This window comes from Mesocricetus auratus, unplaced genomic scaffold (assembly GCF_017639785.1).
Source record: "Mesocricetus auratus isolate SY011 unplaced genomic scaffold, BCM_Maur_2.0 Super-Scaffold_100013, whole genome shotgun sequence".
NCBI lineage: Eukaryota > Metazoa > Chordata > Mammalia > Rodentia > Cricetidae > Mesocricetus > Mesocricetus auratus.
In genome coordinates this window covers 83,409,938-83,436,341 of record NW_024429196.1, presented here as the reverse complement: position 1 = coordinate 83,436,341, position 26,404 = coordinate 83,409,938, and the positions used below count along the sequence as shown (strand labels likewise).

Here is a 26,404-nt window from a genome sequence, read left to right as displayed (position 1 = left end):
GAGGGGGTGGCTAAGGAGGGGTTGACCTACATTAGCAACCTTTGGGCATCACGCCTATTGTAAATAATGCAGGGGCAGCAATTAGCAGCTGCATCTATTTCCAAGACGATAGCAAGGAATTCCTAGCTTTTTACACAGTTTGCACAATTAGAGAATTAACTCTTTGTTTACCTTGTAAATTCAAACTTCTATCTTTCTTTTCTTTGAGAAAGGGTCTCAGTATGTGGTCCTGGCTGTCCTGGAACACCCTAAATTGACCAGGGTGGCCTTGACCTGCCTCTGCCTCCAGAGTACTGGAATTAAAGCCATGTATCACCAAGCCCAACCTATCTTCTCTTATAAAATGCTAATTTCACTCACTTTGGGAATCTCACCAGCCCTTTTCCCCTATGATTGTAAATAAGTATCTTTCTAGGGTTTCACACCTATCCTTAAAAATAAATGTAATCATTGCTTTCCTTACCATGTCCTACACATTCTGTAAGATATTACTCGTGTGTCTTGGAGCTAGTATCATGAACCCCACCTTAGGGAGAGACAGCTGCTGATTTGGCTCTGATGTGTGCCCAAATAAACCTTCATTTAATTTGGGTCAGTGGTTTTTCTCCTCATATCCGTGAGATTAAAAATATAATGTTCAAAACTGGCATGTAACCATACAACAATATAATTTACAAACAAAATGTACCTCGCTTGTTTAACATATTGTCTCTTTATATTTAAGAGTTGAGAACAATGTCCTGTGTGGTGGCTCAAACCTACATCCAGTACATGGGGAGAACGAGGCAGGATCATCATCACATATTTAAGACTAGCCTGGACTACATATGAGGGACATTTCTAGTTTTTGTTTGTTTGATGTTTGTGCATGTGTGCGTGTACGTGTGTGTGTACGTGTGTGTGTGTACGTGTGTGTGTGTTTACTGGTGATTGAATCCAGAGCCTAGACAACCTGCAAGTGCTCTACCACTGAGCAATATACCCTGTGGAATTTTTTGTTAATCAATGCAAGGTTGGAGGCTTCTGAAATCCTCTTTATTGCACACCACTTTCCCATTTCAGGATTCTAGAATCAGGGTCTGTGTATCAGGTTGTCCATTTTTATAACTATTATCGATTATCATTTAGTGGGGCAGGGGAAGAACTCAGTTCTTAAGGTGCCAAGTCAGATCCCTAAAACCCACATAATAAGGAAGGTGTGAAGGCATGCACTTGTAATCCTAGTCCTGGATAGGAAGAAACTGGCGATTTCTAGGGCTTACTGGCCAGTCTAGCCTAATTAGGAGAGCCTTGGTTACTTTCAGTCTCGGGAAAAAGCAATAGGCCTGGAGTCCCTAAGAGATGACGCATTTTTAATGCGCTACGCAGACGGGGCGGAGCTTGGTTGCGCTACTTGCGAGGGGTGGGCGTTCTAGGCGGGAGCCGCCTTAGCTTAGTGCTTTGGGCGGGGTCGCCGTCCCCAGACGGTTCCGGAGCTGCCGGTGTCGTGGTCCTGTGTTCACGGACCACAATTGCATAGTTAAGGGTCCTGTACACTTTCTGCACGGCTGCTGCCTCGGCGTCCCCTGAGCAGCCGGCGTCGCCACTGGCACCGCCGCCTGAGTGGCAGGCCGCCGCGGACCGCGGAGCCCATGAAGGCGCGGGCGCCGCCGCCGCCGTTGCGGCGTCGCAGGTGTCTTGGAGCGACCCCAAACTGCCCGGGCATGACGGCGGCATGAGCATGGACGGGGAGTCTCCGGAGGAGCCGGGGTGGAAGGCGGTGGCCTCACCCAAGGCGTCAGCCATGCCTGAGAAGCGCGGGAGCGCTCAGGCCGCCAGCGGCAGCTGGGTAAGTTTTGACTGGGCTCGGGCGGGGGCTCTGGAATTTTGGCCTTTTCGGGGGTGGAGGGGACCCAGGTTCATTGAAAAGCTAGCTTTCCTAGTAACTCTTCCCTAGAGGAAGCTCTGGGAGATTTTGTTACTGATTCAAGAACCAACAGACATAGGACAGGAAACTAAGTAATTTAATATCTCTGAATTCTCCGTTCTGTGTCACTTGACAGAATCTTCTGGGCGCAGATTTTGACCAAAGCAATTTAGACAAATGGATAGGGAGTTCTTTAAAAACATCATTTGGCCCAGTCTCCCCAGTAGCCTACAGGGATGCTGGAGGTAGAAGTGGGAGGCGCCTTTCTGATCCTTCCTCTTCCTCTGGGCTGCAGAACAGAGTGTGGTACTGAGAGGAAGCTGATGGTCTCTGCAACCCAACCGAAGGAGTAAGCTCAGCTTCTAGCAATACTTGTGTTGAGATGGCTTTGACAGAAGCATAGGAAAGCTTATTTTCATTGGCCTTGATTCACAGTATGAGCCTGGATCAGTGCCACCTTGGTTTTCTATGGTGGGAAAATAAGCAGAGAAATGTCATTTTTTCATTCCTAAGTATAAAAAAAGATTTGGGGGGAAGGATCTATTTAGGACCTAAAACATAAAAAAGTTGCAGCGAGTTGAGTACAAACTCTTGGTACCATGGGAGAAAGTTTGTGCATTGAAAAATAGGAATTTTAAGAAATAAATGCAGTCAATTTTGCCAGTTCTTTCTATGTTTAAGCTTGCATATTTAATTTATGTTAAAGAATACTAAGTGGTTACAAGTGCATATTTGATTTATATGAATTCACCTTTGGTAGAGTTGGGAGGGTGGAAAATTAGGAGCAGTATGCGTAATGAAATTTTAGGGCATTATTGATACATGCAAAAATATTGAGATAAAACACAGCCGTGTAGTATTTAGTAAGGGCTTATAAATCTGCAAGGTACAGGTCTTAGAGTTTTGTTCTGTCTGCATTCTTGTGATTCATTTTCTTGATGTGTTAGAGCTAGACTAGAGCTGGTTTCTAGTCCTAATTCTACAGTGTTGCCACTCAGTGCCTAATGTAAGAGTGTACTTAAGAAGCTAAAGCTTTTGTAATGTGGAAAGCTTACCTGGTGGAGTGAGTTGCATAAAATTGGTATTTCTCATTAAGTATGTAATACGTCTTCCTACCCTTTAAATGAAACTAAGTCACATGTTGCCCTTCTTGTCTTCCACCAGTGTATGGACAGTAATTACTAACTAGTGGCCAAGCCAGTAGCCTAAGAATTGTCTTCCTTCATCTCTTCCCAGATTTACAACTGCATCTATGTCTACAAATTTAAGCTTCTTGTTCTCTCCTTTGTATCTCTAGGATTCAGTTCCTCAGCATTTTTTGCCCCTGTTGCTTGAGACTCAGTTTGCCCTCCTCCACATTGCTGGTTAGTGAGAATTAGCATGTTAATATAATTGGTAGTGCCATTTCCCCATCCTCTCTCCAGTTGATATTCTGTAGCCCTTTGGAATACAGAATAAAAAGTAAACTGTCAAAGGGAAGCAACGTATAGGTGACCATGTTTGGAATTCCAGTTTCCATCTTTATTACCCATGTCACTTTGGGTGAATTACATAACATGTAGTGTATACCTAATAGTGTGTACCTCATGGGTTGTGAGAGTTACTGTGACCCAATAAATATTTGGGGGTATTAGTTTAAGTTTATAGTGTATTGGTATGTTATGTGTGTGTACACGTGAGTGCCAGCCAGGATCTTTTGTAGGATATTTACTCAAAGAAACCTAGACTCTGTTTACTCTTAACCTTTCTTTGGATCCTAATGCTTATCCTATTTTGAGCAAAGGTAAATTCCTCCCGATCTTTCCTCATCTCTGGGTATAGTCTATTGAATGATGAGAATACTGTTTTTTCTTGTGCTCTGTTTTTTGTTTCCCTGTAGTAAATGAGATGACTAGTATGTGCAGGCCCCAGTGGAAGCTGCAAGAACAATGAATACCTTTAATCATAGCAGTTTATGTCATATGCCAGTACCCCAAATTATGCATTTTAAATTCTTTCCACTATTGCTTTCAGATATTGTGTCCTACAACTTCCGTGATTTGATTTTATTATAACAAGTAATTTTCTTTTTCCATTGCTCCTGTTTACTTATAGTTTTGGATTCTTTGGTATTACTACTAATCATAGGAAAGACTGCCTAGGCACAAAACTCTTATTCCACAAACAGCTTTTTTCTGTCATATGGCAGAAAGATATGTGAACTTGAAAAACATTGTCAATAAGACATCTGAAAAATAGTTGAGATCCTTTGTATAAAAGAGAGATCAATTAAACTCATATTTTATTCTTCTATCCTTTTCTTGCTATGAATGCACATACAATTTGAAGTGCTTTATCAAAACTTTTAATTATTGAATGTAGACTGTTATATAATTTTTATAGCCAAGTAGAGGAAGTTGTTTTGCAGTCATTTAGTTTTATTTAAATTATTTTATGTGTTTGAGTGTTTTGCTTGCATACATGCTTGTATGTAAGTATGTTTGTACCAAATGAGGGCCTGGTGCCTGCAGAGGTAGAGGAAAGCATTGGATCCCTTGGAGCTGGAGACATAGATGGTTGTGCATCATCAGATCGGGGTCTTCTGGAAGAGCATCAGTGTTCTTCACAGCTCAAGCCATCTCTCCAGCCTGTTTTGCAGTCATCTTTTCTGGAGCATCTGATGACAAGTAATGATTTATTGCAAAGAAAGCATATTGTTTAGTGTAATATTTCATTAATACACTAGAATGGACTCCAAGAAACCAGTACTTGGATTTCAGTAAAGAGCACTGTTGAGGAGATTCAGAAAATCAGTCATATTCTGGTGACAGTTGCTGTTTCTTAAGGTGGCTCAGTAGGAAAGAATGTTTGCTGCCCAAGCATGCAGACCTGAGTTTATATTTAACCTCAGCATCGACAATTATAAAATCAAAATATAAATCAACTCTGCATAGTGGAATATCAGATATTCAGGCAATATTTAATTCTTTATGTAAAAGTAAAGCATATCTGTCTTGTATTAAATTTCTTTCACCTTTAATAAATAGTAATATTTTACACACACATACACATCAAAGATTGGTTTTAAAATAAAATTATTTATGGTCTATTGTCAATAGTTATTTGATTTTACACATTTTTTTTACAATTGTATAACAGTTCATCAGGCCAAGAAGTGTCTATATACCATCTCTGGATTACTATAATACTTAATACAATATGAATGCTATATAAATAATTGCTGTATCTTATTATTTAGGGGACAATGATGAGAAAAATTTCTGAATTTCTTCTTAATATTTTCAATTCATACTTGTTGAGTTGCATGGTTGGCTATATAATAAATACAATATTAACTATAGGCAACTAGCTTAGAACAGATTTATAGAACTTTTTTATTTTATATTACCAAGCTGGCAACCAAATAAAATTCAGAGTTCTGAGGACAGTTTTTTTTCCTTTCCTTAAATTAATATAGGCTACTTCAAAGAACTATAACATTTTATCTTGTATTAGCAACATATTTGTGCCCTCCTACCCCCTTTAATAAATAATAACCTATTATCTCATAAAATGCATATGATTTATTATCTAATTGAAGTGGGCATGCTGTCTGTCCTTTAGTGTTGGGCACTCTGTAAAGAAAGAAAGCAGACTGTGGCATGGAGGACAAATACCTGTTGGCCCTTGCTACAGCATCTCTCTTGTCTTTCATGCTGGCAGGGATTGGTATTTGCCATGTACTTTGGTCTTAAGTTGGAGATCATGTGTGGAACAACAGTCTTTTCCCAACAGACAGATAAGATTGAGAAAAGTCAATGCCCTACATCATCTGAACTTTTCAGGTTATATTGAGAAAGGTATAAAAGCATTGTTGGGGTAAAAGCATTGTTGAGGACTGACCTTTTGCCCATTTTCACAGTAGCCAGGCCAGACTTCTTAGTGTAAGAAACAAGGGTGAATGGTAAGTGAAGATCTGAATTTTTCTTTACTTGAGAAGCTGGCTAATATTGATTTCTGTCAGTTCTTGCTCAGGTTTCTAGGGTGCAGGCTACCTCCCACTGTGTATGCTGATTGTATTTGTAGATAATCAAGCTGTATGAGGAAAGCAGCATGCTATAACTGATAGGAACACACTGTGGGTGTGTGACCATCTTCACTGAATGCCCTGTCATTTATTGCTTACATCTGAGTTCTTTCATCTGTGAAATGTAGGTAATTACTTCCATTTCAAAAGGGTAAGATAACTGCATATATTATGTGATTTGTTTAGGGCCAGGTCTGTCTGTTTTGCCTGGATTTTATTCAGTGCCTTTTGTTAATACCGTCACTAGCCTATATTTCTTGTAGTATATTTGCTTGTTAAATTTACCTTCCAGGAAGTGAGAGCTCGAATCATTTCTTTCTTTGTGAACCTTTGTTCCCGTGTATCTAGTTAATATTAGTTGAGCTCAACAAATAGGTGTTGGGTTAGTCGTAGAGAGGGAGTATTGCCAAAAGTAATTCTTGGTGTGGTTTGCTTAAGTTTTTGGTTGGTGGTAAATGGTTGCTTTGAAAAGTTGTGAAAAATTATTACAAGTATTCAATGAATACATAATCTATCCAGCTTAATAAGTACATCTAACCTAATACAATACTGAGAAAATGTTTGTAGTAAAGATAATTAATATGGACAGATAACCAGTAAAATTTCTTTTCCTTCTTATGTTTCTGTGAATCTTGTGGCAGTTCTTTCTAACTGTGGAGTACCTATTTTCTGTTGGAATATACTTGCATATTTTTTAATGTCAGAAGGACAACATCAGTACTAAACCACAGTCCTGAGATTTTTCTGACCCCTAAATAGCCTTTCTCCCTTATTTTTAATTGGAAACCCAATGTTCAAAACTTGGATGACTTTGCCAACAAAATGCTTTAATTTGGGACAAAGTCAAGTAATGTCAGCAGTTTTCCAAACCTAATCTACTTAGAATGTATGGCATGGAATTTTGAAATATTAAAAACTGCCCCCTCTAACAAGGCCATATTTCCTAATGCTTTCCAAACAGTTCCACCAACTGGGAACCAAGTGTTTAAATATATGAACCTGTGGGGTCAATCTCATTCAAATCACCACAAGAATAAAAAAAATTTATTTGGTTTTCACATTTCAATCACAGCCCATCGTTTTGGGAAGGCAAAAACTCCAGCAGTCCATAAACTTGTTCTCGGGAACTGAGGCACTGACTATGAGGAATGCTGCCTAATGGATTGCTCTCTGTGGCTTGCTAAGCTTGATTTTTATGTAGGCTGGGACCTTGCATGCCAATCATTAATTAAGAAAATGTCTTGTAGACTTACCTACAGACCAGTTGTTTTAGCTATCCTGGGCTTTTTGTTTTTCCATATGAAGTTGAGTATTGTTCTTTCAAAGTCAGTAAAGAATCATATTGGAATTTTGATGGAAATTGCATTGAATCTTCAGATTGCTTTTGGTAAGATGGCCATTTTTACTATGTTGATCCTATTGATCCATGAACATGGGAGATCTATCTATCCTCTGATATCTTCTCCACTTTCTTTCTTCAATGACTTGAATTACTTTTCATACATGTCTCTAACTTGCTAGGTTAGAGTTACCCCAAGATATTTTATGTTATTTTGTGGCTACTGTGAAGGGTGTTATTTTGCTGATTTCTTTGTTAGCCCACTTATCCTTTGTATATAAGAGGACTACTGATTTTTTTTAGTTAATCTTGTCTAGAGCCCATTCAATAAAGATGTTTATCAACTGTAGGAGTACCCTGATAGAATTTTGGGGGTCATTTATGTCTTCTGTCATATCATGTGAAAATAGATATCCTTTGGCTTCTTCCTTTACAATTTGTATCTCCTTGATTTCCTTTAGTTATTACTCTACTAGTTAGTTATTGCTCCAGTTAGAACTTCAAGTACAATATTGAATAGGTATGGAGAGAGTGGACAGCCTTGTCTTGTTCCTGATTTTAGTGGAATTGCTTTGAGTTTCTGTCCATTTAATTTGAGAATGTCTCTCAGGTTGCTGTATATTGCTTTTATTATATTTGGATATATTCATTGTATCCCTGATCTCACCAAGATTTGTGTCATCAAGGGGAATTGGATTTTCTCAAAGGCTTTTTCAGCATTTATGATAAGATGATCATGTGTTTTTGTTGTTGTTGTTGTACAGTTTGTTTATGTGGTAGATTATATTGATAGATTTTGGTACGTTGAACCACCCCTGCATTTCTGGGATGAAGCCTATTTGATCATGGTGGATGAATGTGTTGCATTCAGTTTGGGAGTTATTTTGAGTATTTTTTTCAATCAATGTTCATGAGGGAAATTGGTCTGTCATTCCCTTTCTGTGTTAAGTCTTCATGTGGTTTGTTTATCAGGAAGACTGGCCTCATAAAAACAATTTGACAGTGTTCCTTCTGTTTCTATTTTATAGAATAATTTGAGGAGTATTGGTATTAGCTCTTTGAAAGTCTGGTAGAATTTGTGGCTAAAACCATTTGGTCTTGGGGGAGGGGGTTAAATTGTTTATTTGGTCTTGATTTAACTTTGGTATCTGGTACCCATCACAAAATTTCCAACTTTGTACAGTACAGGTTTTTGAAGTGTGACCTGCATTTCCTCAGTGTCTGTAGTTATGTCCCCCTTTTTGTTTCTGATTTTATTAATTCAGATATTCTCTCTCTACCTTGTAGTTAGTTTGGATAAGGGTAGACTCATTTAAAAGTTTCATCTTTATCATGAGGACAGAGATAGGATTATAGTAGTTAATAATTGCTGCACAAACTATGCTTTGACTTAGCTGCTTAAATCAACCTCCTTTGTTAATTGTTCTTTTGGAGGTACCAATTTGAGTGGAATTCAGATCAGGGTTCTGCTGGTTTCATGTGATTCTGCATTATCTGGAAGCTTGATAGGAATGAGCCATCTTAGATCACCCCCTCCAAAGTCTGACAGCTGGATGATTGCTAATGTAAGTTTTAATGGGAAAAGTCTTCTGTGCTCTCACCTTTCTGTGACTACAAGTCATTTTTTCCACATGGTGGTCTTGAACTAAAAATGTTTAAGTTCACAAACCTGTGTTATTTCCCTTAACTTCTGTTGGTCAGAACAAGTTGCTGAGCCAGCCTCTATCTAGGGAAGTAGAAATACAAACTTCCACAATTTATTTTTCTGTTTTAAGTTATGCTGGAGATTGAAACAAAGGTCTCCTTCCAGGTTAAGCATTTGGTCTGCCACTGTGTTACATACATCTCCAGCCTTAGACTTCCTTTTAATGGAATCAGCCACAGAATCATATTGTGAAAAGGTCCGTGGATGACTATAATTTATAGGTTATTTTTTAAGCTCTTCAATGGAGTATAGGTTGAGTGTGGAAATATCAATGAATGAATGTTTAAAAAGATTTGAAGTAAAAGGAGGGGGAGAAGACAGCTGACCCAGAGAGGCTGCCCTAGATCAGGCTCAGCTGATATAATTGACTAATTAGCTACAGGGAAAACGAGAGTCCACTTTGTTTTGGGTATGGCATCCAGTAGATTGACCACCGTCCAGAGGTTGGCTTCATGCTTGTGATCATATTTGTAGCACATTTCTTTTTTGAAGAAGGACAAAAAGGGACATACTGTTACAGAGTAGGACAGACCCTCAGTCTGCTGGGAGGCTCAGGCCAGTGGGCAGGCCTCTAGCATGGAGCCAACGATGTTGCAACTTACACTGCTTGCCCTTCTGGGGGAAGGAGGGCATGGCACTGTGGATTGCTGGTAGGCTGCAGGTGCAAGGATCTTGCCAGGTATGTTGGAGGGGCAGCCCAGTGCTGAAGGCAGGAGGTGTGCAGTGATCTTGTGCTCTTGAGGATCCTTCCTCCAGATGCCCTGCCCAGCCACAAGATCAGCCTATCTGCGGGCAACAACAGGATATCTCAGAGAAGTTTCAGTGATAGGCCAGTATTTATGGCGCTTCAGAAACCTGGAACCTTGAGAATTAAGTATGTAAAGTTGTTTGGGTAAAAAATATATTGTGTGTGACATGTAGCAGTTTGCAGTGCCACTCTGATGAATAAATGTATGTAGAGAGGTGGGGAAGATGGCAGAATGGAATGGTTCTTGTGCAGTGGAGAGAGTTGGAACTAGAGACTCAGAGCAGAGGTGACAGGTATAGGGCTGGCAGGGTGGTGTTCAGCATCCTGGAGCTCACAAAGGTTCTGCCCCCAAGTGCACTGCCCATCCATACAATTGCTGTGGCTCTGAGCAGTGGAACATGTCTGAGATGGAAACCAGTTCATTTTCTGGATTGGGCCTCCTTGAAAGACCTTCATAGTGGTTCATGCTAGTGTCCGTGGTTCATGTTGCTGACACATGCCATATTGATGCACATGGACCATGTTGCTGCCAGAAGCCATGTGGATGTCCTTGATCTGTTTTGTGGCTAGGGGCCATGTTGATGTTCACAGTCAGTGCTGCCTCCAAAAGCCATACTGAGGTCTGTGGTCCATGCTACTGCTGCTGCTAGGAACCATGTGGAAGTTCATGATCCATCCTGCTGCTGGCTGTTATGGGCAAGGAAGCATCTTTTGCAATGGTATCGATGACTGCAAACTCATAATTGAGAATGAGAGACATTGAAGGCTTCTGTGACAGCCTTGCTACCATTTCCACCAAAAACAAGGTGGGGACAGTCTAGACAGGGAGCCACTGAAAAAGTTGTGATAAAGATGCTGAAGGGTAGCTCTTCATAGTTGATGGCTTCTGGAAGGAGAGTAGGGAAGGACTCAGTTATCTTTAAGGGTCTTTGACCATGCTCAAATAAGTGTTTGGACAACACAAATTGGTGTATATATTTTTTTCTTTTGGGGGGAAGGGCACAAGGGTGGTAGAGTGTATCTGGGAGGAATGGGAAGCAAGTGTGATTGGGGTACATTGTACAAAATTACCAAATAATCAATAAAAATATGGAGGAGGAGAAGGAGGAGGAGGAGGAGGAGGAGGAGGAGCAGGAGGAGGAGGAGGAGGAGGAGGAGAAGAAGAAGAAGAAGAAGAAGAAGAAGAAGAAGAAGAAGAAGAAGAAGAAGAAGAAGAAGAAGAAGAAGAAGAAGAAGAAGAAGAAGAAAGCAGCAAGGCTGTGGTGGTAAATGCAGAGGCAGAGGCTGGTGGATACTTGTGAGTTCGAGGTCAGCCTGGTCTACAGAGCGAGTTCCAGGACAGCCAGGGATACACAATGCACAGAGAAACCTTGTCTTGGAAAAAAGAAAAGAGCAGCATCATTGAGGTGAAATCTTCTGGAAGTGTTTCCTGAGAGTCAGCACATAGAAGTTGTGTTCTAGACATGACATGGCCAAAGTTGTACCTTGTGCTGGCAGCCAAACTTAGTAGTCACCCTAGTGATACTTGTTTTGAAGGTGTGAAGGTGTCATGGAGAACAGCTGAGGCTTGGTACTGTGTGACAGGGATGGAGTCCCTGAAGAGATCCTAGCAGAAGATACTGGTGGAAGTGTAACCCAGAAAGCGGCCCCAACAGTTTTGGAGCTATCAGTGCCATGGAATGACATGAAGAGCATCAGCAGTGGAGTAGAGCCAGCCAGAGCCTAGAAAACAAGCTGTGCATGCTATAGAGAATAGAGCTGGAGAAATGATCCATGCCCTTTGGAGGAATCCAGTGGATTGTGAGTGAATCCCAGATAATTGGACATTGAGGGATGTTATTGGAGTTTGGTTTTGCTTGGAGTGATTTTACCCTGATTCTTACCTCTTAAAGTATTTATCTTTATTTTATTATTTTAATTTTAAATAGCTTGATTCACATGTCAATCCCAGTTCCCTCTCCCTCCCGTCCTCCCTCCCCCATCTCCCCCAGCCTCCCACCCTGTTGCCACTTCCTTCCACATAGGGGATATCTAGAGTCTGTCATTTCACTCAGGGCAGGGTCCAGGCACTCCCCTAAGAGTCCAGGCTGAGAGAGCATCCCTCTTTGTGTTATGGACACACGATGTCTGTTTGTATGCCAGGGATAAACACTGATCCACTGTCCAGGGCCCCATAGGTTGCCCAGGCCACCTCACTGACTCTCACACTCAGGGGGTCTGGATCAGTCCCATGCTGGCCTCCCAGCTGTCAGTCTGGAGTCCAAGAGCGCTCCCCTGTTCAGATCAGCTGTCTCTGCTGGTTTTGCCAGCCCATTCTTTGCCAATTTGCTCATTGCTCCTCTCTGTCTGTCACTGGGTTCCATGGGTTCAGTTCAGTGTTTAACTGTGGGTGTTTGCCTCTGCTTCCATCAGTCACTAGATGAAGGTTCCAGGATGGTTATATACATCAAATTAATTATCAGGAATGGGCATTCAAGGTGGTCTCTCCACTATTGCTTAGCTTGCCAGTTGGTGTCATCCCTTTAGATCACTAGAGGTCTCACTGGTGCCAGATCTGTCTTCTGTGAATCCCTCTTCCCCCTATTCTACCCCCACTCAACCTTACTGTTCCCCCATGACCTACTCTCTCTTCCTCTTCTCCCCTCTCTTCTTCCCAGCTCCCACTCCCCCCCCCCTTGCCGTGTTCCCAATCTGTTCAGAAGATCTTGCCTCATTCCTCTTCTCTGTGGTACCATGCATATCTCCCTTGGGTTCTTTCCTGTTTCCCAGACTCTCTGTCAGTGGAAGTGCAGACTGGCACTATCCTGATCCATGTCTAAAATGCGTATATGAGTGAGTACATACCATGTTTGTCTTCCTGTGTCTGGGTTACCTCACTCAGGATGGTTTCTTCTAGTGCCATCCATTTACCTGTGAATTTCAAGATTCCATCGTTGTTTTCTGCTGAGTAATACTCTATTGTGTAAATGTACCACATTTTCTCATCCACTCTTCAGTTGAATGGCATCTATGTTGCTTCCAGGTTCTGGCTATTACAAATAATGCTGCTATGAACATAGTGGAGCAGATGTCCTTGTTGTATGAATTTGCATCTTTTGGATATATGCCTAAGAGTGGAATTGCTGGGTCTTGTGGTAGATTGATTCCCATTTTCCTGAGGAATCTCAATACTGATTTCCAAAATGGTTGTACGAGTTGGCAGTCCCACCAGCAGTGGAGGAGTGTTCCCCTCTCTCCACATCCTCTCCAGCATAAGCTATCACTGGTGTTTATGATTTTAGACATTCTTACAGGAGTAAGATGGTATCTCAAAGTTGTTTTGATTTGCATTTCCCTGATGGCTAAGGATGCTGAGCACTTTCTTAAGTGTCTCTTGGCCATTTTAGCCTCCTCTATTGAGAATTCTCTATTTAGTTCTGTACCCCACCTTTTAATTGGATCCTTTGGTGTTTTGGAGACTTGCTTCTTGAGTTCTTTGTAAATTTTGGAGATTAGCCCTCTGTCAGATGTGGGGTTAGTGAATATCTTTTCTCATTCTGTGGACTGCCTTTTTGTCTTGCTGACTGTGTCCTTTGCCTTACAGAAGCTTCTTAGTTTCAGGAGGTCCCATTTGTTAATTGTCAATCTCAGTGTCTGTGCCACTGGTGTTATGTTCAGGAAGTGGTCTCCTGTACCAACTCGTTGAAGAGTATCTCCCACTTTCTCTTCTAAAGAGTTTCAGTGTGGTTGCATTTATGTTGAGATCTTTGATCCATTTGGACTTAACGTTTTGTACAAGGCAATAGACATGGATCTCTCTGCAGTCTTCTGCATGCCAATACCCAGTTATGCCAGCACCATTTGTTGAAGATGCTTTCTTTTTTCCATTGTATAGTTTTAGCTTCTTTGTCAAAAATCAAGTGTTTATAGGTATGTGGTTTAAAATCAGGGTTTTCAATTTGGTTCCATTGGTCAACCTGTCTATTTTTGTGCCAATACCAAGCTGTTTTCAGGACTATAGCTCTATAATAGAGCTTAAAGTCAGGTATGGTGATGCCTCCTGAAGTTCCTTTATTGTATAAGGTTGTTTTGGCTATCCTGGGCCTTTTGTTTTTCCATATGAAGTTGATTATTGTTCTTTCATGGTCTATGAAGAATTGTGCCAGAATTTTGATAGGGATTGCATTGAATCTGTAGACTGCTTTTGGCAAGATTGCCATTTTTATTATGTTGATCCTACCAATCCAAGAGCATAGGAGATCTTTCCATTTTTTGGTATCCTCTTTGATTTCTTTCTTTAAAGACTCAAAGTTCTTGACATACAAGTCTTTCACTTCCTTGGTTAACATTATTCCCAGATATTTGATGATGTTTATGGCTATTGTAAAGGGTGATGTTTCTCTGATTTCTTTCTCAGCCACTTCATCATCTGTATATAATAGGGCCACTGATTTTTTTGAGTTAACCTTGTATCCTGCCACTTTGCTGAAGGTGTTTATCAGCTCTAGGAGTTCCCTTGCGGAGTTTTTCGGGTCACTTATGTAAAGTATCATATCATCTGCAAATAGTGAAAGCTTGACTTCTTCTTTTCCTGTTTGTATCCCCTTGATCTCCTTTTGTTGTCTTATTGGTCTAACTAGAACTTCAAATACAATATTGAAGAGATATGGAGAGAGTGGACAGCCTTGTCTTGTTCCTGATTTTTAGAGGAATTGCGTTGAGTTTCTCTCCATTTAGTTTGATGTTGGCTGTTGGTTTACTGTATATTGCTTTTATTATGTTCAGGTATGTTCCTGTTATCCCTGATTTCTCTAGGACCTTTATCATGAAGGGGTGCTGGATTTTGTCAAAGGCTTTTCGCATCTAGTGAGATTATCATGTGGTTTTTCTTTCACAGTTTGTTTATATGGTGGTTTACATTGATAGATTTTCTAATGTTGAACCATCCCTGCATTCCTGGGATGAAGCCTACTTGATCATGGTGGATGATTTTTCTGATGTGTTCTTGAATCCAGTTGGCTAGTATTTTGTTGAGTATTTTTGCATTGATGTTCATGAGGGAGATTGGTCTATAGTTCTCTTTCTTAGTTGTGTCTTTGTGTGGCTTGGGTATCAAGGTAATTGTAGCCTCGTAAAAAGAGTTTGGCAGTGAGCCTCCTGCTGCTGTTGTGTGGAATACTTTGAGGCGTATTGGAATTAGCTCTTCTTTGAATTTCTGGTAGAATTCTGCACTGAAGCCATCTGGGCCTGGGCTTTTTTTGGTTAGGAGACTTTTGATGACTGCTTCTATTTCATTAAGGGTTATAGGTCTGTTTAGATTGTTTATCTGTCCTTGATTTAGTTTTGGCAAGTGATATCTATCCAGGAAATTGTCCATTTCCTTTAAATTTTAGAATTTTGTGGAGTACAGATTTTCAAAGTATGCCCTGATGATTCTCTGGATTTCCTCAGTGTCCATTGTTATGTTCCCCTTTTCATTTCTTATTTTGTGAATTAGCATGCTCTCTCTGTGTCTTTTGGTTAGTTTAGACAGAGGTTTGTCTATTTTGTTGATTTTCTCAAAGAACCAACTCGTTGTTTCATTGATTCTTCTCAATGTTTTCCTGGTTTCTATTTAATTGATTTCAGCCCTCAATTTGATTATTTCCTGGCGTCTGCTCCACCTGGGTGAGTTTGCTTCTTTTTGTTCTAGAGCATTCAGCTGTGTTATTAATTTTCTAGTGTGACTGTTCTCCAGTTTTTCATGTGGGCACTTAGTGCTATGAACTTTCCTCTCAGCACTGCTTTCAAAGTGTCCCATAAGTTTGGCTATGTTGTGTCTTCATTCTCGTTGAATTCCAGGAAGTCTTTGATTTCTTTTTTTATTTCTTCCTTTACCCAGGGATGGTGCAATTGTGCATTGTTCAGTTTCCATGAGTTTGTAGGGTTTCTGCAATTTGTGTTATTGTTGAATTCTAATTTTAATGCATGGTGGTCTGATAAGATACAGGGGGGTTATTCCAATTTTTTTGTATCTGTGGAGATTTGCTATGTTTCCTCTTATGTGGTCAATTTTTGAGAAGGTTCCATGTGGCGCCAAGAAGAAGTTATATCCCTTTGTGTTTGGGGGGAATGTTCTATAGATGTCTGTTAAACCCAGTTGGGTCATAACTTCTATTAGTTCTTTTGTTTCTTTGTTAAGTTTCTGTCTGGAGGTTCTGTCTAGCGGTGAGAGATTTGTTTATTTCTTGATTTTTCCCCCATTTCATGGATTTTTTTTATTTGTTTTTTCTTCTATTTCTTTAAGGGATTTCCTTGTTTCCTCTTTGAGGGTCTCTATCATCTTCATTAAATAACTTTTAAGGTCTGTCTCCTCTGCTTCGTCTATGTAGTGCTTTTCAGGTCTTGCTGGCGTTGGTTCTCTAGATTTTGGTGGAGTCATGTTGGTCTTTCTATTGCTGAGTGAGCTCTTATTCTGTCTTCTTCCCATCTCTTCTTCCAGTGGGTACAGGTGGGGTCTTTCCGTCTCCACTGGTCTCCTTCTTTCCTGAAGCTGAAGCTGGGGATGCTGACACTGAAGCTGAAGATGAAGCTGGGGTTGCCGGAGGTTGGGGCCTGGAAGGGCTGATGCCTTTCCAGTGTGGGTGGGTCTTCTGGATGCCAGGAGCGGGCCCCCAGAAAATTGAGAGGATGGGTGTTGGGCCTTAAAGTATTTATCTTAATTTTGATTTTTAACAGTAGCTCACAGCAGAAAGACTTTGAACTTTTAAAGAGATTTTGTATGATTGAAGAGATTTGATATTTTAAAAAGAGACATATCTTCTAATGTGTTTGAATTTGCAAGGACTGTGGAAATGAAAAGTTATTTATGTTTTGTGTTGTGATATTAATATTAATGTGCCACTTTGGGGATAAATAAGAAAGGAACAGTTTTAATCGAAAAGTGGTTGTTTGTGTATCAATGGTTTTAATTGAAAAGTGATGTGTTTGTGTATCAAGTTGACAAGAGGTCAATTTTCCTGGCTAGTTTTATATCAGCTGACATAAGCTAGAGTCATTAGAGAGGAGAGAGCCTCAGATTACAAAATGCCTCCATAAGATTAGACGGTGAGAAACTCTGTAGAACATTCTTAATTAGTGATTGATAGGGGAGGTCTCAGTGGGTGGTGCCATCCCTGGGCTGGAAGTCCTGGGTTCTATAAGAAAGCAGGCTAAGCAAGCCATGAGGGGGAAGCCAGTAAGTAAGCAGCACACCTTAATGGTCTCAGCATCAGCTCTTGCCTCCAAGTTCCTGACCTGCTTGAGTTCCTGTATTAACTTCCTTTGATGATGAACTGTGATGTGGAAACACATGCTGAATAAACCACCCCCCCAAAGGAATAAAACACCATAAAAATGAAAATGAAGAACACAGAGCTGGAAAGAGTACTGGAGTTTAGGGTGAATCTGGAAAGAGGGTGGTGTATATAATCAAAATGCATTGTAAGCATGAATAAAATTCTCAAAAAATTAGTAGATATATATTAAAAATACAAAGAACATGCTTACATTTTAGGAGAGATGTTTATTAAAATAATTTCTAAATAATAATTTAATATACAATGGTAGTAAATAAGTTCGTTTTTTTTCAAAGTGTTAAAAATAGCATGATGGACATAGACTTTTATGTATCTACAAGTTTGGAGTTTTGCTTTTGTTGTTTGAGACAGGGTTTCACTATGTAGCCTAGGCTGGCCTCAAACTTAAAATCCTACTGTCTCAGCTTCCCAAGTGCTAGGATTAAAGGTATGCAGCACTTCAGTGTGTCTGTTTTTATATTCAGTCAGCATTGCATCCACATATGTGCTTTCTAATGGTCTTCCCATTAAGCAAAATCCATAGTTAAAATGAAAATACACCACTGAAGCTGTATGTAAGAGCTGTGTAGGATAGTATCATCTCCCCCTGCTCCCATCTTCTTGCTGAGGGCCCTTTGAAGGATCTTTAAGCCAAACATTTTCAGACTGTAGCATAGCTCTCTCAGAAGTTCACTGAGCTCTGTGGTACTGGACAGTTGTTAGTGAACATCTTGACTGTGTCTCCATCCAAAACTAGTAGTGTGACAGGACTAAGGTAGTATACTATAGGAAGTGTCAAGTTACTTACATTACAATATCTAGGCAAATTTATACTTGAGTTGCTATCACAATAACCTGAAGTTAATAAAATAACTATATAGTTAGATATTTTTATCACTTGCATGATGACCATGCAACTATATGACTGACTTTAATATACACTATAGCTTCACTGGTCCTTTCTTAAATACTGCTTCTAAAGCTGATTTATCTATCCATTCCATAGAAAAGGCCAGCTATTCCACTCTGGGACATGGCAAACTAGAGGTACAAACCAACACTTTGGTGCTCATTGTCTTTTAGAGGAAATGAATTTTTTTTTTTTTTGCAAAAATTCTTGTCTGGATACTCATTATCCATTATCATCATGGCAGGGAGCATGAGAGTATTCAGGCAGAAATGCTGCTGGAGAAGTAGCTTAAAGTTCCACATCTGCATCAGTAGTCAGCAGGAAGAGAGAACCACTGGGCCTGGCTTGGGCTTTTGAAACCTCAAAGCCCACCTCCAGTGACACACTTCCTCTAACAAGGTCACACCTACTCCAATAAGGCCACACCTTCTAGTCCTCAAGTAGAGCTTCTCCCTGATAACTAAGCATTCAAATATACAAACCTATGGGGGCCATCCTTATTCAAACCATCACACTGGCCTCCAGGCTCTCTCAGTATTGCAAGTATCTGTTGCATTTCAAAGCCCATTCTAACTAGCATCCTAGCTCTTCTCATCATATTACCCCCCCCCCCAAAAAAAAGGTCATCCAGCTCAGGAGCTTCCCTAACCCCAGGCACTCATTTTCTTTATAACCCTGGTGTTTCAGCTGTGCCCTCTCTCAGATTCTGTCTCTAACTCTTTGTCTTCCTTTTCCTTTTGATCTTGCTCTCTAGTGTCTCCCCGCTCCTCCCTGCTCTGTTCCTTCTTCTTTCATGGCCAGGTCCAGTGTACTGGCCATGCTCAGTCTACTTTCTGTTTCTGCTCTGGACTCGTCCAGATGCCTCTGGCTATTCTTTGATATCTACAATAAAAAAAAAAACTTTTCCCTAACCCATATCATGAACTAGTCATGTCTCCAGTTTATACAGTACTAACTTTTATAGAGTAGCTGCTTAGGATGGATTAGAGAGTATAACAGGCAGAACACTTTACTTTTTGATGGTATTTCCATTCCACAGAGTTAAAACGATAAGTAGAAACAAGTTGTAAATTTACTAGAAACCCTTTAGAAAATAACAGTGTAAAAGGGAACCAGGGATAGGAAGTTGAAAGGGAGGGAGCAAAAGCTTGTACTGAAAGAGTAAAAGTGAAAGATAGTACTGTTCAGGAAAGGCCTCCTGCTTTGTTTGGAACTGTGGGAAGGGTGCCCTGAGGGCGACCCTCCTATACCTTCTCAGCTAAACTAACAATTCCTGAAAGGAAAAACCATAGGGTAGTGGTTCTCAACCTTCCTGATGCTGTCACCCTTTAATACAGTGATTCCCACAACTGTAAAATTACTTTTGTTGTTACTTCATAACTGTAATTTGCTAGTGTTATGGATGATAATGTAATATCTGATTTCCGATGATCTTAGGCTACCCTAGGTTTTTTTTGTTGTGGTTGTTGTTGTTGTTTTGTTCTGTTTTGGTTTTTGCTCCTGGAAAACAGTTGTTTCTATTTACTAAACCTTCCACTAATTAAGTCAAAGGAGATAAGGGTTCATCTCAAGCTAGCAATAGAATTAGCACGAATTTAGCAGTGTAAGCCACATTGTACTGGCGTTGGAAGAATGAAAGATATCGGAGTGAGGTTGTTCTGGGTTCTTCCTTCATGATCAGAGCTACTGAGGCCAGGCAATATGTGGTAGTGTTGGAGTTGCTGCTGTAAGGAGTCCCTAAGAGGTTATTCAATGAAGGCATATAAGAAGCCTGGGTTACAGTGGAGACACTAAGATGTTGGAGATGCTAGAGCCTTAAAACATCTGCCAGGAGGAGTCACAGAGATGGATTGGAACCAGCCCTAGAGAAAGATTTCAGGTACTAAAGCTGGAAGGCTGAGCCATCTAAGCTAAAGCTAAAGCATGAGTTAAAGACATGGAGCTACAGGATGTGGTGGTGTTTCCTCTGCTGGGTTTGGGCCTTGCTTTGTTCCTCTCTTTTGGAAGGAATTGTATATTCTGTGCCATTATATGTCAGAAGTGTATAATTTGCCTTTTGGTTTTATGGAGGTCACAATTAAGAAATTGCCCTGAGTATCAAAAGAGACTGAACTTTTTGGGCTTGTTTGTTTTTACAAGACTGAGTTTCTCTGTATTACCTTAGCTATCCTAGAACTCTCCTATAGACCAGGCTGTCCTTGAACCCTAGAGATCTGCCTGCCTTTCTCCCCTCAGTGCTGGAATTAAAGGTGTGTGTATTACATCTGGCTTTGGCTTTGGACTTTCATATGGTATTAAAACTGTTAAAAGACTACCAGACTTTTGCAGTTGGACTAATGGCTATGAGCCTGTGAGGCTGACAAAAAGTGGAATAGTTTTGAATAAGAAGTGTCCTGGTAGTTTCTGCAGTGATCTCTCAACCAACTGTTCCCAGCTACTTTCTGCCATGCTGCCCCTTCCCACCTTCTGCAATTATAGACACTCTTTCTGAAACTACAAGCTAAAATAAATAAGTTGCTTTTAGCCATCATTTGTATCACAGCGATGAAAAAATAACTAAAACATAGCTGTATCCCTGGTCGCTAAAATATGATTTTATCTTGAGTGATATAGGTGGTCCAAAGTTTGTATATTTCCCCATGCTATTTCATGATAATATATTAAGTCTTTTTACTATTATTTTTAACAACTTTCTTTTTTTTCAGTTACAAGGCTTTGGCCAACCAAGTGTTTACCATGCTGCTATTGTCATCTTCTTTGAATTCTTTGCATGGGGCCTGCTGACAACTCCAATGTTGACTGTAAGTATCACTGGATTGTATCTTTCATCTTTAGACATGCTGTATATGAAATACGAAGCACTGTTGAAATTCATTCAGATGTTAATGACCTTTGATTTAAGGGCCCGATAAATAGAAGATTGGTAAATATTTTATAATGATGAATGTAAGAATGATCATGTGCCTGGTTTTGACAACTTCTCTATAGCAGTTTCTTTAAATCAAGTATTACATTTCTTTTTTAAATTAAAAAAAATTTTAAATTATGTATATGGCTCTGTGGTGGTTTGAAAGAAAATGGACCCGAAAGGGAGTAGCACTATTAAGAGGTGTGGCCTTGTTGGAGTAGATGTGGTCTTGTTGGAAGTGTGTCACTGTGGAGGTCTCATATATTCTCAAGATACCACCCAGTATCTTGGACCACTTCCTATTGCCTGCAAGATATAGTACTATTAGCTACTTCACCAGCACCATGTCTACCTGTTTGCTGCTATGTCCCACCATGATGATAATGGGCTGAACCTTGGAAACTGTAACCTTAATTAACACATAAGGTAAGTTTTAAATGTCTTTGGAATTAAGTTTTAGTTGTTTGTACTTATTTTTAAAAATTACTAATAGGTCAGGTATAGTGGCACATGGCTTTATTGCCAGCACTGTGGAGGTAGAGACAGGTGGACTCTGATTTTGAGGCTAGCCTTGTCTACAGAGTGAGTTCCAGGGTAGTCAGGGCTGTGCAGAAAAATACTGTCTCAAAAAAAACCCCCAAAAACAACAACAAAATCACTAATAGTTGTCTCTTCCCAGTTACTATTTTGCCATACAAGAAAGCTCCTTTTCATATGTGCAATTTTTGTGTCAGTTAAATCCTGAAAATACAGAGGTTTATGGGGTGGGTATTAGCCAGTAAACTTTATACAAGACTATACCTTGCTGGGTATAAAGATCTTGGTTGATAGTTACATTGAAGGCTTGAAACACATCATTCCATGCTTTCTTGAGTTTGTAAAGGGGAGCAAAAGCCTAAATCATTTATAAATAACCCTTAATTTTAATTTTATTTATTTCTTTTGTTCTTTGAACATCTTGGCTATGATATATCTTATCAATTTAGGCTTCCATTTCTTTCTCTGTGTTGGGGGTATGTTCTGATGTGTTTTCGTGAAATAAATTATCCTTACCTAAATAGGTGGTCCTCAATTTCCTCTTCAGTCCCATTGATTTTTCAGCTTTGGTCTCTTGAATATATCTCAGACTTAGAAGTTTTAATAATATTTGTTGACTTTTTATTTGTACACATGTCTAAATATATTATTGTCTCCACTTTGTTCTCCATCGTTAAAATTTGTTTTTCTGCTTGATCTTGCTGCTTATGATGCTTTCCACTCTTTTGGTTTTTGTTTTACTTAAGCAATTGATTTTTTTTTTCATTTCCAAAATTTGTGTTTAATTCCCTTTCAGAGTTTGAACTCCTGAGATTTTCTCCTTCCTGAGATCCTTTCTGAACTTACTTGCTGAGTTATATTGGTAATATTTTTGGGTTGGTAATCCTGAATTGATTCTCTTACTTCATTCATCTGCTTATTTGAGTCTTCTGTATGGTCACTGATCATTTAAAAGTAGGAATCTGAAATTTTTTTTGGCATTTTTAACCATCTCCCTCTTTTATTTCTAGTATTAAGGAGTTGTGAGCCGGTAGACAGTTGGTTTCTTTGTTGTAATTTGCACATCTGTTGGGATGGAGGTGTCCTTCAGTTTTACTTCTTCCTCCCCCTTTCTCAGCTCTTGTTGTTTGTTTTTGTTTTGTCTTTTTTTTTTTTTTTTTACACAAATCCTCCTGGTGTCCTGTCTTTATTTGGATAATTGTTTCCTACTGCTATTTCAGGGAGAAGCTGACTGCAATAGCTTACACAATGATTTGACAAGAGCTCTGGTGTTAACTTGTAGTAGGAACATCTGTGCACTTCACTTGTGTCCCTTTAAAGGTTGAGAGGCAACTGTGCTTAGGTATTGGTTGAGAAAAACCATAGTTCATGGGTTTTTGTTTGTTTTTTATTATTTTTTCATAACTACTGGGAAAGACAGTATAAAGTAAGATGGAGTAGAAAAATGTATGGGGCTAGAGGTATGAGAAGTATTGTAGAGGAAGAACAGATGTAAAACCTTTTCCTAGCAAAAGTTAAAACACAATGATAAACAAAGTATAAAAGTGTAAATACATTGAAATAAGGGAAGAAATTAATTAAATAAAAATGAACAATAAAATAGTATTACTACCTCTCAATATTTCTTCTTGTTTGGGAAGATACTGTTTATCTCTGAGGAAAGAACTGTTGGTCTCTGTAATTCAAACAAGTTAAATCAGTAGAGTTTCTATTACAAGTCTACTTTCTGACAGAATTCCCCAGTATGTGCTAACCCCTCACAACTCCCAGCTACAAATTACAACCTTTTCTCTAATGTTTTAGGAATTAGTATATATGCAGGACTTTCTGTGACTAAGGCTCTGAGGAAGGGTCTAAGGTCTTTTCTGCCAGTTGCCTATGTTTTCCTTTTTCCTTCTACCCTTTTCCTTCTATCACACTCAAGTTTCACAGGAAGCTTTCCATAATCCTGTGTAGCTTCTTTCTGGAAATGAGGATCTGAGAGGGGTGGACATAGATGATCTCTTAGCTGCAGACTCCTTTACCACAGTTACATTACATTACTCTCTCCACTTGGCTGTGTCCCACTGCCTCCCTCATATATCTTATCTAGCTTTTCTAAGTTCCACTGTATCTTCCCTCTCATGTTCAAAGCAGATAATTTTGGGGGTGGTGGAGTGTGCCTGGCAGACACTGACACAGCCAGCTGAGAAGCTGCTTTATAGCCCCCGAGTTTCTGAGCAGTTAATGCTGCTTGTGTAAATTTACTTAAAATTTGAATGTTTAAGTGTGAGGTGTACCTAATATAAGTGTTGCTAATATAATTTTGTTGTTATTTAACAAATGTAGCTAAGTGAATAGTTGTACTAACTTTTCATCTGTGAGATAATCTTGTCTTAATGTGATCTCTTGTTTCCTGACTTTCTCCCTTACTATTCATCCTACAGTGTGTTATCCCTATTCTGTTTTTTGATTAGGAGACTGAATTCTTCTTGAAGGAAAACATTTTGCTTTGGCATATACTGTTCACTTCTGTCTTTTTTTATTTTAACATGACAATTTAGTGTTCTTTGATTAGGAAGGAACAAAATTAGGGTTTATTTAGTCACAGACAGTACTCATTTATCCTCTTTTATGTTTGTGTGTGTTACCATTCTTTTTATTCCTTGGCATCTTGAACCCATCACCCATGGTAATTTAACTATTAAGTTGATAGCATATGGTTGTTTTTTTCATTTTTTACCTTAATGTAGTAAGTGGACAGCACTCTTTTATTTTTAATAAAGCAAAAACCAAAGAATCCAAAAAAGCAATGCTGGGATCATGATTGGGAAACCTAGAATACTATATACGTATTAATATTTTGTCAGTTTTACTAGTTTTTCATCTGAGAATAATTAGGATTTTCTTGGTGTAGTAGAGAAGCAGCTTATTTCTTGGTTCACTCTTTAAGATATGTTACTTATCTTAGGTATCCATGGCTTAGCTCACAATTTAATTCACTTGTTTGATAATATAAATAAAATTTGCATCATTGTCTTGTGGTAGTTTTATGAAATTGCCTTCATACATTGAGGGTCTACCTTCTAGTATTACTAGTAGTGTTAGTTAGCGCATTAAAATGACTTGTTCCTATTTACATGCTCTTTCAGGGTCAAATCTTAATATAGTATGAGTAATCTGATTAAAATAATACCCTGGGGTACATTTAAATCAACTGCTTAATTGAATAAACTATATTTAATAGTCTTAGAAACAAGAATTTCTTTTAGTTTATAGAACTTATTCTTCAAGTTTTGAAATTCAGTAGACAACTTAACAATTGAATATTCCTTACTCCTTTATCTTTATCATGTGGTGGCCTGAAAAACCCAGACTGTTCTTTGAACCCTTTCTTGTGACATTCAGTTCTTTTATCCTTTATTCTTAACTGGCTCTTAAGATAATGTGCCCATTCATTCCTTCATTTGACTAACATAGATTTTTCTCTGACACTTGATCTTTTGAGTAGTTTTTTTGTCTCTTTAATAAGTGTGTTTTTCCAGGAGTTCCAATGGCTAGAATGAGGTACAACTGTCTACTAGACCTTTTGGTCACATGACATAATCACTTTCTTGGATAATTTACTCTTCAAGTGGAAAAAACAAAACAACAGTAAAGTAAATGTTTTAACTAGAGTCTAACCCTAACCCTAACCCTGAGATGCCACAGACTGACTCCAGTAAATGTACTTGTAAGTTTGTTTGTTAAGTAAAATTCCCAGAATGGCTCTGTGCACAGAAACCTGCAAGCCTCACAGCCAATGGGGAGATTATCCAAGAGAGGTGAATGATAAAACTTGAATCACTACCATCTTTGCAGATGCTAGGTCAAAATTTTCAGTCTGACCTTATGGTTTATTTTTCTTACCCATTTAAGGATAGTAAAGCTTTGGAAAAGGCTTTCTGCATGATAGTTACCACAACAAAACTTTAGGCGTTACTACACAGAAACTCCCTAGCAAAGTGGCAAAGCACCTGTGACCTTTACAATACGAATGAGTTCTATGGGCTGATAAGCTGAATTTAGGGCTAAAACCTAGAGAGGAAGGATTTGTAGTAAGCATAAGGATAGATTCTATTGAGGGAGAATGCAAAGTACATGCTACCTCTTTCGTAATATTTCTATTCACTGAGAGACAAAGCTCAGGATGAGGGCCTAAACAATTCTCAGGATTTGGGGGAAATTCAGGTGGAGGCTGGCTCCTAATAGAATAGCAAAGGGTTACTGGGGTGTTGGACCACTTCACTCCAGCATTCCAGGTAACCAGAAATCAATCATTTCCTTCCATTGAAGAAAATAGGCCTATGTGACTGACAATCCTGGTTCCTCTAATGCTTACTCTAAGCTGTGCTTCCTACAGACTCATTTATGTAAATGATAATTATTAAAGTACAACTCACTAATTGATCAATTATTATTTTTAAAACTTTGTTTACTATTGTATAGCAGACAGTGTCCAAAGCACTAATCTAATCAAACAGCTGCAGTGAGCCTTTCTTGGCATTTATTTTTCTTACTAATACATATTTTTGTCTGTCACACATTTTAAGTTTATTTATTTAAATTAATTTCTGTACATGTGTGTACAAGTACCAGTGGAGGGTAGAAGAGGGTGTAGGATACCCTGGAACTTGAGTTACAGGCAGCTGTGAGCTCTATGATGTGAATACTGAGAACTGAACCCTGATTCTCTATAAGAACAGTGAGCACTCTTAATGCTGAGCCATCTCTCTAGCTCCATCTGTCACGTATTTTTCTATATGTAAACAAAGTAATACAACAAAGACAACAGCTGATTTCCAACTTTGCTAATCTATAATAAAATTATAAAAAGAAGTGACAGGGCAGTGTAAAATAAATATTAATGAGTCACCTGTTTTCAAATTTGGGATATATGCATCATTATACTGCCTCTCATTTACATCTGAAACAAAGCCATTAATACTAATTAGCATTCCCCATAAGCTAG

At 39.2% G+C, this 26,404-nt stretch overlaps 1 protein-coding gene across 2 annotated transcripts in view; it reads left to right on the top strand.

Annotated features, from left to right (window-relative positions):
• The first annotated feature begins 1,379 nt into the window (after positions 1–1,379).
• Mfsd14b (major facilitator superfamily domain containing 14B) overlaps positions 1,380–26,404 on the top strand; it is a 46,844-nt gene continuing 21,819 nt past the window's right edge. The window contains exons 1-2 of one of the 2 annotated variants that reach the window (XM_021231999.2): positions 1,380–1,828; positions 20,675–20,770. In XM_021231999.2, the coding sequence (XP_021087658.1) occupies positions 1,715–1,828; positions 20,675–20,770 (210 nt within the window). In that variant the 5' untranslated portion in view covers positions 1,380–1,714. The remainder of the gene's footprint in view (positions 1,829–20,674; positions 20,771–26,404) is intronic. The other variant, XM_005078448.4, reaches the window with a different exon arrangement.